This window comes from Physella acuta, unplaced genomic scaffold (genome assembly GCF_028476545.2).
Source record: "Physella acuta isolate Inbredline_101_S28 unplaced genomic scaffold, ASM2847654v3 ptg000453l, whole genome shotgun sequence".
Classification (NCBI taxonomy): Eukaryota; Metazoa; Mollusca; class Gastropoda; family Physidae; genus Physella; species Physella acuta.
Window position 1 is genome coordinate 77,218 of NW_026731972.1, and position 15,501 is coordinate 92,718.

Here is a 15,501-nt window from a genome sequence, read left to right on the forward strand (position 1 = left end):
AGTAATTAAATAGAAAACTAAATTGGTATTATAACAGGACCAAATTAGGGGATGCAACTCTGTTTCTTTTAAATGTTAAGTTTAATGTTGCTACTCTCAGCCAGGAAGAAAGACGCCCATGGAAAAGGGTGACGGGAATACTAATCTATCTTTCCTAATTTTTATACTTTAGACCAGGGGTCGGCAACATTGTGAGACGGAAGAGCCAAAAGTTAAAATCTACAAATCTTCAAAATTTAAAAAAAAAAGCCACAAACATTTTTATTCACTGTAGTGGAAAGCATGGAACATTGCCACGGGGCTGTCCATAACACAGCTGTGGAGCTGGGCCTAATGTACAGCGGCTGTCAGCTGTCCATATACGCTTTACACTCTTCTCAACCCATTATCATTGTTTTTTTTAAGTTGTTTTTATTTTTGCAGTATAATAATTTTGGAGTTTTTATAATAAAAGAATATAACTATTATGGAACTGGAGATTAATTATGTATGTGTGAAGTAGAATTGACTTAAATCAAACTAAAGTACTTATTACAAGTTATTGTTTTTTAAATTTTTTAAATATCACATTTGACAACTGATAAGAGACAAAGTAGCTATCAAAGCTACAACAGTTAACATTCCTTATCCTTCTATGATGGTAGCCTTAACACTATTGCCGTTGAGCGGCATTTGAGCGGCGTTGCGGTACTTTTTTTTTCACAGTCAAGTTTGTTGAAGTCTTTTTTCGGCATTTACGTTTAGCCCATGTTGTCGATCAAAGTTTGGAGCGATGACGAACCCCTACTGTGACAACTCATCCTCGTCCTTCACATCTGGATCTGTCTGTGTACTGGCATCGACCGTTTTGTGATGCGACCGCTCCCTCAGCAGCTGCTTGTTGTTTTTGCTCTTGCACAGCATGTAGTTGTCGTCGTTGAACTGGTCGTTGTCGTACTCGGCCTGCTGCCTCATGTCCGTGGTGCTCTGGGAGCTGGACGTCCGGTGACAGGACGCTTTCTCTTCGACGCCAGACTGGTTCCTGGTGCATCCATCGGCGTTGTCATGGCAACCTGAGGTGTCAAGTAGCTCATTCGTCTTGGTCTCACCTGTAGGACATAATATATTTCTCAATTTAAAATAAAACAAGTACACTTGACGCAGTGTACACGTACATCGGTTTTATGCAACTCCGACTTAGTATTACAAAATAATAACTTTTAAAAAAATAACATTGTAGTTCCACTATCAATAAACTAGCCAATATTAAAAAAAAAGAAATAATATGACAAGACATTCAGTAAAAATATGAGAATCAAACACGTATTTTCTCTCCTAATAAGTATTTAACTTCAATATGAGCTTCAACTTATCCAACATAAAAGTTAAAAGGTTCATATAATTTTTAAATTGAATAATCTAAAAAAAAATATTTTTTTTATTTTTAAGATAATACAAATGCCATTTTTCATCCAGGCAAGTTTAACATTATAATTGTGTTCGTCAACATATCCATCTTCCATCCATCCATCCATCCATCCATCCATCCATCCATCCATCCATCCATCCACCCACCCATCCATCCATCCATCCATCCATCCATCCATCTATCCATCTACCCATCCATCCATCCATCCACCCATCCATCCATCCACTACTAAAACTCAAGTTTGTTTTCATGGTTGAATATTTTTTTTTTTTGTATTTTTTGTTTGTCTGATTGGCTACAGGAGAGAATCTGTACTATGTGTAGAGCTGTAAAATAGTATGTAGGTAGAGAACAATTTTTGTTTTCAGACTATTAATCGCAAATGTATTTAAAGAAGTTAATTAATTTATACATTTATTCATTGGTAGATTAACCACATTAATTATAAAAGTTTAGAACATTGACTTTACTTTGAATAGTGACGTCACATGATTTATTTAGTTTTTACAACGTCAATGGCGGCTTCCATACAAGATTGTGCTGCCCATTCAGAACTTAACACGTTATAAAGCTAATTTTCTGTCGGCTATAGCTTTAACGATGCGTCCGTTTGCTATATTTATTAGGTTTTAACACTATTATCAAATTCTTAACAGTTCTTTTCATTTCTTGTATACTTATACAATAAATTTCTCTAGCTCTACAATCTAGATCTAAATAGCAGGTGTCGAAGAAAGTTATTTATAGAACTAGATCTAGATCTAGAATCTAGGTCGAACCAAATTATTCTAAAATCAGAATATTTTATTGAGTTTCTTTATTAAACTATTTTAGTCCTTAAATACTTGATATAAATCTTTTTTTTAGCTTCACGGGTCGTTTATTACAAAAATACAAATGGTTTATCTATCTAGATTTAATCTAGATCTAGATTATAGATCTATATCAAGACGGCCAAATCTAGACTTAAACCAGTCGTAGAATCTAGATAATTCTATCTAGATCTAGATAATAATGAGTTCCTATACTAAACTATTTCAGACCTTCATTATTTTATATAAATCTTTGTTTAGCTATGAAATTGGCTAATTTAAGATAAAGCTTAATTTGGAAGTTACTAGATCTAGATAGGGCCTATGCTCGTAAAATCATAAGGAGACTCAAAGTATTAATTTATACCACAAAAATACATCAATTGTCACGAGTCTAGATAGATAAGTTATTAGTGTAATAGGCTTTCATGCGGGTGGTACGGGGTGTTCTAGACACGTCAATGTAAAAAAAATCTTCATTTTTTTTAGATGTGAATGATAAAGTTGCCTATCTGAACTTGGCGGGATACAGGGAAGGTGAAGTAGAGTTCACCTTTTTCTTTGTCCTAAGATTATGAAGGGATAGTGTGGTCAGAGACATGCTCGGTCGGAATCGTTTTTTTTTAAACGATAAAATCATGTTGTCTTGAGACTTAGCGGGACACTGGGCAGGTGAAGTAGAGTTGAGTAGGTCACCCGTGACGTCAGTATATGAAGGGATAGTGTGGTTAGACCTATGCTCAGTCGAAATCGTTGTCTTTTAAAAATAAAAAAAACGTCTTTTTGAATATGGGGTCTGGTTATTTTGAGATAAGTGACAGACGTGATGTCATTTATGGTTGATCTCCGAAACCTACAGTTATCTAACTAGATAACGGTTAGTCTAGTAGAAGAGAAACATCCGCAAGAAAGTGAAAGAAAAGAAACTTCCCTGTTCCTATACCGAAGATCCTCTTAATATTGCCAACGAACTGTTTGATGGTCGTATTCGGGATACGGTGGTCAGTGGTGTTGAGGATAACTGCGTCGTAGTGCCCAAAATCTGGCCCAAGCCGCGTGAAGCGAATAGCCAGGGGAGACGACTGGGGAAATTGTACATCATGAAGAGTTATCTAAAAATGTATTTGAAATATCATATCTCTCTCTCTCTCTCTCTCTCTCTATATATATATGTATGTATATATATATATATATATATATATATATATATATATATATATATATATATATATATATATATACAATTCTCTTCATGGGGCTCATGCGAGACACCACCAAGACGTAAGCTCAACAGACCATATCGCATCCACCCCACCGCCACCAGTCTGGTGAGCTGTTTACTATCGGGTCGAATTAGTGACAGCTATAGGGCTGGTAAGTAGGTCACCAACCAGTTATGAGCCATAGAACTGGTTGGTGACCTACTTACCAACCCCAAGAGGGGCAGATAATTTACTTTTTAAACGATTTAAAACTAAGGGGAGGTAATAACACATTCTGCTTGATCTTTTCATTGTCGTCTGTAAACTCTCGTCACGGTTGGCTGCTTTCAAGGGGGAGGGAGTGAGGAGTGGAAATTGAGGTTGAGGATAATCGTGCTTCACGAGCTACTAATAGTGTTTTAAAGCAAAATATTTTCAGTCGCGGCATTGGTATTGTGGAATTAACAAAATATGAAAAATGTGAAATAAAACAACTAAATAGCGGCGTATGTTACGCCGCGGGTCAGGTCGTTCTTTATATTCACCTACTGAAATTTAATTAATATTTGGGAATCGATCCTGTTCGTATGACGTAATGACCATCAAATCTGTATTAAGGACGACACTTTGTGCATAAAACCACATACCTCAGGGAATTGATCCTGCCCGTATGACGTAATAGCCTTCAAATCTGTATCTAGGACGACAATTTGTCTCTCTAGCACCATGGCTGCCGCGTTAAGCTCAAGGTCACCTGGCATATCCTCAAGCCGATCCTTAAACTGCAGGTAGTTGGTCAGCTTGGGCTTCAAGAAAAATGTTACCAGCTATAACCAAACCTTCGAAACACAGATTATATCTTTGTATCAATTATTGCTATTAATATTTTGCTAAGTCAATGTCTCCTTAAAAACACGGTTTATTAATTTAAAAAGATTCTTAAAAATATTTATTTTGTTCCTCAATTTTGGTCAACAATAATGATCTGCCAACCTAGTCCACTGTCTTTAGTGATGAACACTTAGACTTAATTAGGAATCGATTGGCACACACTTCAGTTATCCAACAAATCCTAATTAAACTGTACGATATCTGGTGTTTTACCAAACATTTTGCTAATTGAGCACCCACATAGGTTTTGTTGGTCTGTAGACGTCAGATTGTTTTGTGAAAAATTTAAGCTCATTAAAATATAAGCAATTTACTTTACACACAACTTTTAAAATTACTTTCACATATATAATAAAAATAATAACATCTATAAAATGAAACCTTTCCAATTAAGATAGGTAAAACTCAGACAACCCCTTACACATAAGCGAAGCAAATGTCATGCAACCCCTTACTTTTATAAAGGCGAACCCTTACATATAAAATAAACCGGGAGTGATCTCCCCTAAACTTTCTCGAATATTCAAATATAACACTACGTGGGATGGCAACTCGGAATATAGACATGATTTTTGTTTACTTAAACTTTTAAACATAGAATAAAACATAGTAGAAAAAAAATTGCGCACCAAGCGAACGTAAAAACAAAATGTGCATAATAGTACGCAATATTATTAGTACTTTATCAATTAACATGCATTTTTTGAGAAATCGGAAATGGCGTAAATTAGTACTTCCGGTCAACGCAAATTACTCAAAATTTGACAGAACTTAGAGAAATGGATCTTTTACTTACATGTGAAATTTCATTTATTTGTCTGAAATAGTCTCAAGTTATAGGCTTTTGAAAGATTCAAAGTAGAAAAGGTACCACTTCCGGTTATCGGAAATCGCTCAAAAGTTGATACGGATCTACGATTTTGATAAAATACTTAAATATGAAATTTCATCAACCTAGCTTAACGGTACTCAAGCAGTGGCGTAGGCAGGGGGGGGGGTCAGAACCCCCCATAGACCCTTCGGTATATATATATAAAGTATAAGGGGGGGGGGTGCAAATCGAAAGTTTGTCCCCGGGTAAAATTGGAATCCCCACGTGAGACTATCCTGGCTACGCCACTGTACTCAAGTTATCGTGTTTACACACACACAGACACACGCACAGGCATACGGACAAGATTGCAAAATTATGTTTTTCCGTATCTGTGTGTTGCACGATTACAAAACTTTCTGTATACTTCGTATATAGTATATACGAGAAAGTAAAAAACGGCAAAACGCAGGCAACCCATTAGATTTAAAAAGGCAACCCATTAGATTTAAAAAGGCAACCCATTAGATTTAAAAAGGCAACCCATAAGATTTAAAAAGGCAACCCATTAGATTTAAAAAGGCAACCCACAAGATTTAAAAAGGCAACCCATAAGATTTAAAAAGGCAACCCATTACATGTAAGAAAGGTAAAAGTCAGGCTGTGACGGGGAGAATCTTTCCTCTACTAACCCTACCTGGTTAGCGTTGATGATTTCCTGCTCAAGCTGCGAGTACAAATGCAAGTTGTCTTTCATCATCTTGACAACAGCCTTCCGAAACTCATCCGCCAAGCAAGTTTCCAGCTCCGCATCGTGCTCCCTCTGTGGCCGGCCGGATTCGTCCCTCCGGCCAAATTGGAACAAGGAGATGCTGGCCGTAACAAGGCTCCTAAACATGCACCTCCCGTCCTTCTCCACACAGATGACCTTGCAGGCAAACCCTTCAACCGGGGAGACATCAACTAGACTTTGGTGCGATTTGTGTGGCAAACCAATGTCTTCGCAGTCCATTTCAACTATATAACATTATATAATAATAAATATGTCAAAATCTTCACGGCTGAACAGCACTAAACGATCTATACTTACACAATAAACATGTATTTTATGGGCACATCAAGGTTTGTCTGTGTGTAAAAAAGTACTGTATTACTTTGAGTCTACGCTCCATACAAGTTGACATAGATCTTTATCTACATCAAGATATATAATGTTACAAATATATAATGTTTCTTAAACTTAAAAGTGATCTCAAAATAATTGCTAAGCACAAGTTGTTGGACGAAGTCATTTCTTCCTCAGTTCTGTGCTTCAGGTTCCGTTCAAAAACAAAACCAATCGGTGCATTCACTGCACGCACCAGGAGTTGTTTGCATTCGTTTTTGGCGTGAAAGAAATCAAAAAGTTTATTGTAAAAATATCCAGTGTTTCTTTCAGGCTTTTTTCTCCGGGGAAGGGGGTGAGGGGACGACGACATTTAAAACTTTCGAGGGGGGTGCGAGGCGGACACTGTTAAAAGTATATATATATATATATATATATATATATATATATATATATATATATATATATATATATATAGGCATTAATTACCCTAGCGCTTACTGCAGTCATAATCATAACCCATCTAGCCCTAGGTTCTAGCCCATCCTAGTCCTAGGCTCAAGCCCATCTTAGCCCTAGGCCTTAACCCATCCTAGTCCTAGGCTCTATCTCATCTTAGCCCTAGTCTTAGCCCCAAACCCTACCCTAGCCACCTAGCTAATAGCTATGGCTCTAGCCCTAGTAGGACATAGCCCTATGAGTAACACAGCCTGTATCTATCAGCCATTAGCCATTAACCATTATGCACTAGCCATTGGCCATTAGCTTTTAACCTTTAATCTTTAACATTTAGCCTTCAAACTTAGCCATTAACCAAAAGCCATTAACCTTTACCCATTAACCAAAAGCCATTAACCTTTAGCCATTAACCTTTAGCCATTAACCTTTAGCCATTAACCTTTAGCCATATTTGCCATTGACATAGAATACTAGACAACTCTCTTATAGCGATAGCAGCAATAGCAGCCATAGCAGCCACATCACTTGAATAGCTGTAGGGTCACGCTCTACTCATAACCCTAGCTGTATAGTGGTAGTCATTTTTGTTATCAGCCATAGGCATTACCTTTACCTTTGCACCCAATTCTAATAGTCTAGACCCATCGATCTTAGTCTAGACTATGTTTGTAGCCTTGATCTTAGCTCTTATGATTAAATAAAGTCTGTGCTCTAGTCGCAACCTAAGCCCCGATTCCCTGAACCTATCAGGAACAATCTATACGATACTATCTTGCAGTGCGCTTTGTTGTTTCACATACCAGTCCATAAATAAACCGGGAGTGATCTCCCCTAAACTTTCTCGAATATTCTTATAAAAAATAACGGGATGGGAACTCGGGCTATAGACATGATTTTTAATCCATTTTAAATACTTAAAGTTTTAAAAAATAGAATAAAATCTCGTAGACAAATTAATTGCACACCAAGTGAACGCTAAATAAAAAAGTGCATAAGATGTTCACAATGGTGCGCAATATTATTAGTACTTTATAAATTTAGATGCGTTTTTGAGAAATCGGAAATAGCGTAAATTAGTACTTCCCGTCAACGGAAATTACTCAAAATTTAACAGAAGGTAGAGAATTAGATCTTTTACTTACATGTGAAATTTGATTTATCTATCTAAAATAGTACTCAAGTTATAGGCTTTTGAAAAATTCAAAGTAGAAAAAGTACCACTTCCGGTTATCGGAAATCGCTCAAAAGTTGATACGGATCTACGATTTTGATAAAATACTTATATATGAAATTTCATCAACCTAGCTGTAACGGTACTCAAGTTATCGTGTTTACACACACACACAAAGACACACACACAGACATACGGACAAGATTGCAAAATTATGTTTTTCCGTATCAGTGAGGTGTAAAACGTCGAGATTTGTAAAAATCTCGATTTTTTTTTTTGCACGATTACAATACTTTCTCTATACTACGTATATACGGGAAAGTAAAAATGGCTTACATAAAAACAATTGCTGCAGCTATTGTTCCCAATTTTATAATTAACCATTTCTAATTAATCTGCAATCATGCATTTATATTTCGTACAGGTATTACTAATTACCTACGATTTCACCACATTTGATGTGGCTATTGTAAGGGCAAAGGTTAGTGTTAGACACTGTTAGACTTAGCACAGGGGCGTAGCGAGGGGGGGACGGCAAGGGGGGGAAACATATGTCCCCGGGCGCCGACCTCAGGGGGGGGGGGGTGCGCCAAAATGGGTTGGAAAAACAAATTGAAAGTTTGAGGGGGGTGCAAATCAAAAGTTCGAGGGGGAGGGGGGTGCAAATCGAAAGTTTGTCCCCGGGTGCCGGGAAGGGTCGCTACGCCTCTGACTTAGCATAAAGTAGGAACGCATGTATAGTATAGATTCCTTTCAATGTATAAATTAAAATGCTAACATATTTCTATGATGGTAAAGTAATGTGTGCCTAAAAACAAATATACGAGAAAGTAAAAATATATGACAGAAGCTAACAGAATAGTTTTGAAGGTAACTTCATGTTGTAAGCCTAACTTTCGTAAGTATTTTCATGTTTTTTACTTTCTCGTATATACGAAGTATAGAGAAAGTCTTTTAATCGTGCAAAAAATAAATCGAGATTTTTACAAATCTCGACGTTTTACACCTCACTGACACGGAAAAACATAATTTTGCAATCTTGTCCGTATGTTTGTGTGTCTGTGTGTCTGTGTGTGTGTCTGTGTGTAAACACGATAACTTGAGTACCGTTACAGCTAGGTTGATGAAATTTCATATATAAGTATTTTATCAAAATCGTAGATCCTGAACAACTTTTGAGCGATTTCCAATAACCGGAAGTGGTACTTTTTCTACTTTGAATTTTTCAAAAGCCTATAACTTGAGTACTATTTCAGATAGATAAATCAAATTTCACATGTAAGTAAAAGATCTATGTTTCTACCTGTCGAATTTTGAGCAATTTCCGTTGACCGGAAGTACTAATTTACGCTATTTCCGATTTCTCAAAAAACGCATGTAAATTTATAAAGTACTAATAATATTGCGCACTATTATGCACATCTTTATTTGACATTCGATTGGTGCGCTAATCTTTTTTCTACTAGATTCTATTCTATTTTTAAAAGTTTAAGTAAACAAAAATCATGTCTATATTCCGAGTTGCCATCCCACGTAGTGTTATATTAGAATATTCGAGAAGGTTTAGGGGAGATCGTTAAATAAGATTGTTGCCTAACGTGGTAATGATCTCGTTATCTCCCTTATATTCAGGCTAATTAGCTTTCCCCAGATATTCGAGCGAATTTCTGAAACGTATGAAGAATGTTAACAACTTCACGAACGTGTTTATAAAGAATTTCAAAGCTCTGCTGGATGATTTTAAACTGTGGAAGTTGTGTAAACAGTTTGGTGAAGTGACCAGTGCTAAGGTAGGTGCTGCATGTGTCATACAGCCTCGTTCTCGTGCTAGGCGGTCAGCTGACCCTGACACTTTGTAGAGATCTCAGATTAAAATAAAGTGGCGGAGCTATTGGATATCTGCTCAAGTTGTGGGAGATAATAAACCAGAGGCGTAGCGACCCTTTCCGGCGCCCGGGGACAAACTTTTCGATTTGCACCCCCCCCCCCCCTCAAACTTTCGATTTGCACCCTCGAGATTTTGATTTGCACCCCCCCCCCCCTCAAACTTACAATGTATTTTTCCAACCCATTTTGGCGCCCCCTAAGCTCGGCGCCCGGGGACATATGTCCCCCCCCCCCCCAGTTAATTAATTTAGTTAATTAAATCAATATCGAATTAATACCTCAATTATGCTTACTATTAATAGCGTGGTGACTATTATTTAAGCCGACGTTTAACATATATAAAAATGGGAGGGATCTTGTATTACACGAAAGTAGGATATTTCTTATCTACCTTCTACACAACGGAGGGTAAATCGTTCATAGAGTAGCAATAATACTTCTAGGTTCAACCCCTTCCCCAAGGCATAAGCTACGATAAAATTTGGTACTGCAAGAACTAATAGAAACCGAATTTTCTTTAAAAACCTTGGTGAAGGCTTATACTGTGTACAAAAGAGTTTATATGCCAAATAATAGGTAAAAATCTTAGTTTAGCGTCGTAAATTCCAACGTAGCTAGTAATGTGCGATGAAGGTAACTAATGAATATTTCTTTCATTTGGCCATATTTATGTCATATTTTACATAATATAACAGATAATTGAATAACAAATCAAAATCCACGACAAAAACAATAAAAATATCCTGGAATAAACTTTAAACTACCCCGTTCGAGACAGCAATGAGTAAATACAAGCAGCGGCTATGTTTCAAAAACCATAAATTGTCTATTCGCATGTCTTTTGTGTTGATTTTGTGGCTTAATATGATTGTTTTGTATTGATTTAATATATGCCTGGGGGTCGTCCATAAATGACGTCACAGCACACTCGTAGGGGGGAGGGGGGTCCGTAATTTTTTGACGTTGTGTGATGAGGGGGGGGGGGGAGTTAAGATGGTGCGACGTCACACTCTTGCATTTTAAAAAAAGCTATGTTAGAATACGAATTTTAGACGTTATTTTGCGTTTTAGAAAACTGTTTTAATATATTGTAATTACAATTGATTAAAATACTCTATTTTGACATAGTTCAGACAAGATATTGGAAAAATATAGCTGTTTAAAAACAATTCAACTGCAATTTGGAGGGGGGGGGGTTGTAGGCTGAGGTGTGACGCAGAGGCGTAGCGATGGGGGGCAGGGGGGGGGACATATGTCCCCGGGCGCCGACCTTAGGGGGCGCCAAAATGGGTTGGAAAAAGTAATCGAAAGTTTGAGGGGGGGGGTGCAAATCGAAAGTTTGAAGGGGGTGCAAATCAAAAGGTTGAGGGGGGGGGGTGCAAATCGAAAGTTTGTCCCCGGGCGCCGAGAAGGGTCGCTACGCCTCTGGTGTGACGTCATTTTAGGGGGGGGGGGTCTGGCTTTTTGTGACGACGTGTGACGGAGGGGAGGGGGGTAAAAATCGTCAAAAAAAGCGTGACGTCTTTTATGGATGACCCCTTGTATAGTAATTTTTCTTTTTTTTAAATATAGTTGACATGAATGACTAATAGACCTTTTCAGACTTAATAGTGTGCATCCAAGACCACAACAATTGTTGGGAGGTCGAACTTGTGAACACTTTATTTGCAGTAAGCAAATCAATATTAGATCGCTCATAAATGACGTCGCTCTTAAGATAGTAATGACAGCGTGCATTATTACAGAGCAAACATATGAACATATTGTTTCAGATAGAAATTGTGATTTGTGGTGGCGAGAGGTTGAGTAGAACTCAGCGATGTGATTTTGGAGACGGGTCAGGGTTTTTTTTTTTCGTGAAAACAGGGGATGGTTGTGGGAGAAAGACCAGCTGTAGAAGTATGACGCGTCATTCATTGGTGATCCATTTTCTCAGTGGGGACGATATAACTATTAAGAAGGGTCAAGAAATGTAAAAAAGCATGCTGAGTCGCATTTCTTGAACCCCACCTTTTCATTCCCCCACTTAGCACATCGTCATCGCATTAACGCTCGCGCGTGACGTCATGTACCGGTACCGCCGACCGTTAGGCTAATTTTATAGAAAAAAAAACAAGCACTGCCGTTTTGACGTTTAAGCGACCTTTAATTTGATTACATAAGTTGGTGTTCATTACACAGCCCCTAACACATCTATCACTTGTCCATTTAAACGTACGTGGTTATTTCTGTAAGCTTGCTGTCTTGAGACTTTCGGCCCTTGAAAAATGTATTAAGCTCTCACCGTATAGAACTAGACTACCCATATTAAGCTCCAAAAAAAGCTTGGTGAAAACAGGATGCCCGTCCGATTTTGAAGCTGCTCTGCGCTTTATAAAAGGCACCATAAACGATAAGATGACACTTATATTAAAGTAAGTTATAGTTCTGAATCTTGATACATATATTCGGAAATTAAGAGCCAGACAGTCAACATGATATTTCAATTTAAGTCCACGAAAATAAATTTCCTCAAACCATGGAACATTACTAAATTTTCGCGCAGTTTAGCGAAATTGAATTTAAGTATTTACGTCATCTTACAAAGCGCGATAGCCTACTGTTGCTCTAACGCGGCCCATGCTAATGGCCGTATTCCTAACACCCCGCATTCGACGCGGCTTATTCGTCGGCAGGCATTTGGTGGCAAGCCTTTTTTGACGGGGATAATGTGTTGAGGCCGTTTTGCCAAATGTCTTAAACTAGCAGGCTTGCAATATTCGTGATGATTCGTTTTGAGCAAGGTATACATATAGTAATGCTTATTTATCGTTATTTTGATTGAACAAAGCATTATAGAGGCTCTCCGTCAACCACCTAGGTATTTTCCCCCGTTCACCTCCTTTCATGATACCGACACGTCATAATTTGCAGAGCCGCCTGAGTTGACGCCACAAATCTTCACTCACTCCCGTAGCAAATCAGATGTGACATCATTTATGGACAACCCCATATCACTCACTTGGGTACTTGATATTGACAATTTGACAACAAAGGATAACCAAAATGTGTCTGGCAGGTGGAGACTTGCGATCGACCATAATGACAACACGCACTTAAGGGGTGGACTGGCTCATTGTTTTAGATGATGTTTTACGAGGGAAGCTGGTGGATAACACATTTAATGTTGTCAAAATTATGGTTAGAGATCTTAGATAAGGCAGAGTGAAGCATAATTTTTTACATTATGACTTGTTGTGACAATGACAACAAAATATGGCGGAGGTTGGGGTTTAATTAAGGTAAAGAGAAGTAAAAAAAAATGTCATAAGTTACGATAGAATCACTAATTGATGAAAAGAAAAACCTGAAATGAAAATAGTGAACATTCAAACAATAAGAAAAAACTCAAACTATATAGTAATAGTAAGATCAAATAAACATTAGTAAAAAAAACGTGATTTAATACATGGATACAAGTTGCACACAATGCTTCTAGAAATAATAAAGTTGTTTGTTGGGAAATTCAGTTTTTAAAGGGCAGAATTAAAAAAAAAATGCTTTGTAATACGGACTATACAACAAGACAATCATATTTAAATACATTTTCATACGAATAGAAATGAAAGGGAAGCTACTCTAAATAACATTTTCTTAATATGGCTGCTGTTTTTAATAGCAAATTTACTATCTCGAACAGGGTTGATAAAAATTAATTTCAGGATACTTAAATTGATTTAACCATAAATTGTGATCTATTATTCAATTATCTATAATATTTTATCAAAATATACGAAAATATACTCATATTTAATGATATATTCATTAATTCACTCTCTCCCACATTACTAGTTTTGGCCGAATTTACGACGCTAAACTAAGATTTTACCGCCAAATATATACTTGTATATACGAGTATATACTCGCCAAGTAATCAATGAATCAGAATGCAACCAACCCTAGGCAATGTATTATATGTTCACCATATTTAACACAACAAATATACCAGTCACTAATGCGAATAAAAGGTTGTCATCAAACCAAAATTGTTTTGACCGGTACAAATTGCCGTCGAATGTATTCATTCAATAAACTCAATCAAATGTACATCTACGTTGTCAGAATATTCGACTAAATAATTTCATAGAAACTTTTTGTTTACTGTCTCTACAGAAACTATTTAACTTTCTATTGTCATTCAACAAAAAAGTAATAAGTTTTAAATTGATAGTGTATTAGATCTAGATTCTAGATACAATACGAGAAGTGACAGATCAATATTTAAAGATTCATTGAACTCAGTGACTGGTTTTTATGTCATCTGTTTCAATGTTTGCTTTTCACTTAGTGGGCAGAAAAAAACAACGCCCCCCCCCCCGAACGAAATGAAGTTTATATAATTTATATAGAAAATATATACTTTTAACAGTGGTCATGGTGGATGAGTATGGTATATCCAAGGGCTTCGGTTTTGCTTGTTTTTATCGATTCAGACTCAGCTCAAAGGGTAAGCTACAAGGGCACTCACTCTTGTTTTGTTTCTGCATTATGAAAATGAACAGGGCTTACCTCCCCTGGCTGGCTGTTGTAACACGAATTTTCAATCTACGAGAGTTGGTTAGCTTGAAACTTTCTGATGGGGGATTTCCGTTTCTGATCGTGTTGCAGGCTGTGAATAAGCTGAACGGGCTGGTGTTGGATGGGCGAACGTTGTATGCTGGTCCGGCATTGATAAGGACGCAGATACACACACTGATTTAGTGACTTAAATGATTCCGTTAAAAACTCGGCTATCCCACGGTATTCTTCTTGTTTTTAAATTGATTTATTTTTAGTAGGTTTTTATGTATATATCTATAGATTTAAATGAAATAGTTCAATTCTTCATCAGTAACCATATCATATTAAATGCACTCGCTGATTAAGAGACTTAAAATTAAGAGACTTAAAAGATTTCTTTAAAAACCCGACTGTTCAATGGTAGTTATGTTGTTTTGTCTTTTAAAAACTCCTATTTTGGCTGAGCATGGGTCTGATTACACTATCCCTTCGTAGGCTAAAAAGACAGAATCAGGTGAACTCTACTTCACCTGCCCCATGTCCCGCCAAGTCCCGATAGACAACTTTATCATCAACATATAAAAAACAATTGAAAAAAAAAAAGATTGAATTGGTGTATCTCGAATCCGTATCACTCGCATGGCATCAATTACACTCTCATCTCCGCTATTTAGGCACCTTATGCCATGATTAAGGGGATATGCTATGTTTTTTTTCTATTTTTAACAGTTTAAGATCTAAAGCCTTTTGAATACTTTTATCATATTTGGCATATAAAAGTAAGTATTAAACAGCAAAAAAAAAGGGTCGTAAACAATTTTGGTTGTCATGGAAACCCAAAAAAACCTCCGCCATTTTTAATTTTTTGGTACTTTTAAAAATACTAAGGCTTTTTTATTTATGCACTTATAGCTATCAAATTTAAACTGCTTATATTTCAGTATATATTAAAACTTTTGTCACGACAACTTTTTGAAATAATTACTAGTAAGAATTTTACAAGGTCTAAAAAATCGAACCCTTTTTAGTATTCACAAGTTTCAAAATGTGCATATTAATTACCAAATACTTTTTAGCGCAATTTCCATTCTGGAGAATTGCGTTTATTAACCCGTCATTTCTGGATGTATGAATGTATGAATGAATGGATGGATGGATGGATGGATGGATGTGTGTCCGCAGCTTTAAGTCGTATCTCCTCCTCAACGAAGCAATA

General features: G+C 36.8%; 1 protein-coding gene across 1 annotated transcript; it reads right to left on the reverse strand.

Moving 5' to 3' along the window:
* Positions 1 to 950: 950 nt before the first annotated feature.
* LOC131943316 (uncharacterized) lies at positions 951 to 14,235 on the reverse strand. The gene is made up of 5 exons (XM_059303354.1): positions 14,146 to 14,235; positions 5,822 to 6,141; positions 4,070 to 4,228; positions 3,120 to 3,302; positions 951 to 1,088 (listed from the first exon to the last, which is right to left on the reverse strand). The coding sequence occupies exons 1-5, from the start codon at positions 14,159 to 14,161 to the stop codon at positions 951 to 953; spliced, it is 816 nt and encodes a 271-aa protein (XP_059159337.1). The 5' UTR covers positions 14,162 to 14,235.
* Between the last annotated feature and the right edge of the window lie 1,266 nt (positions 14,236 to 15,501).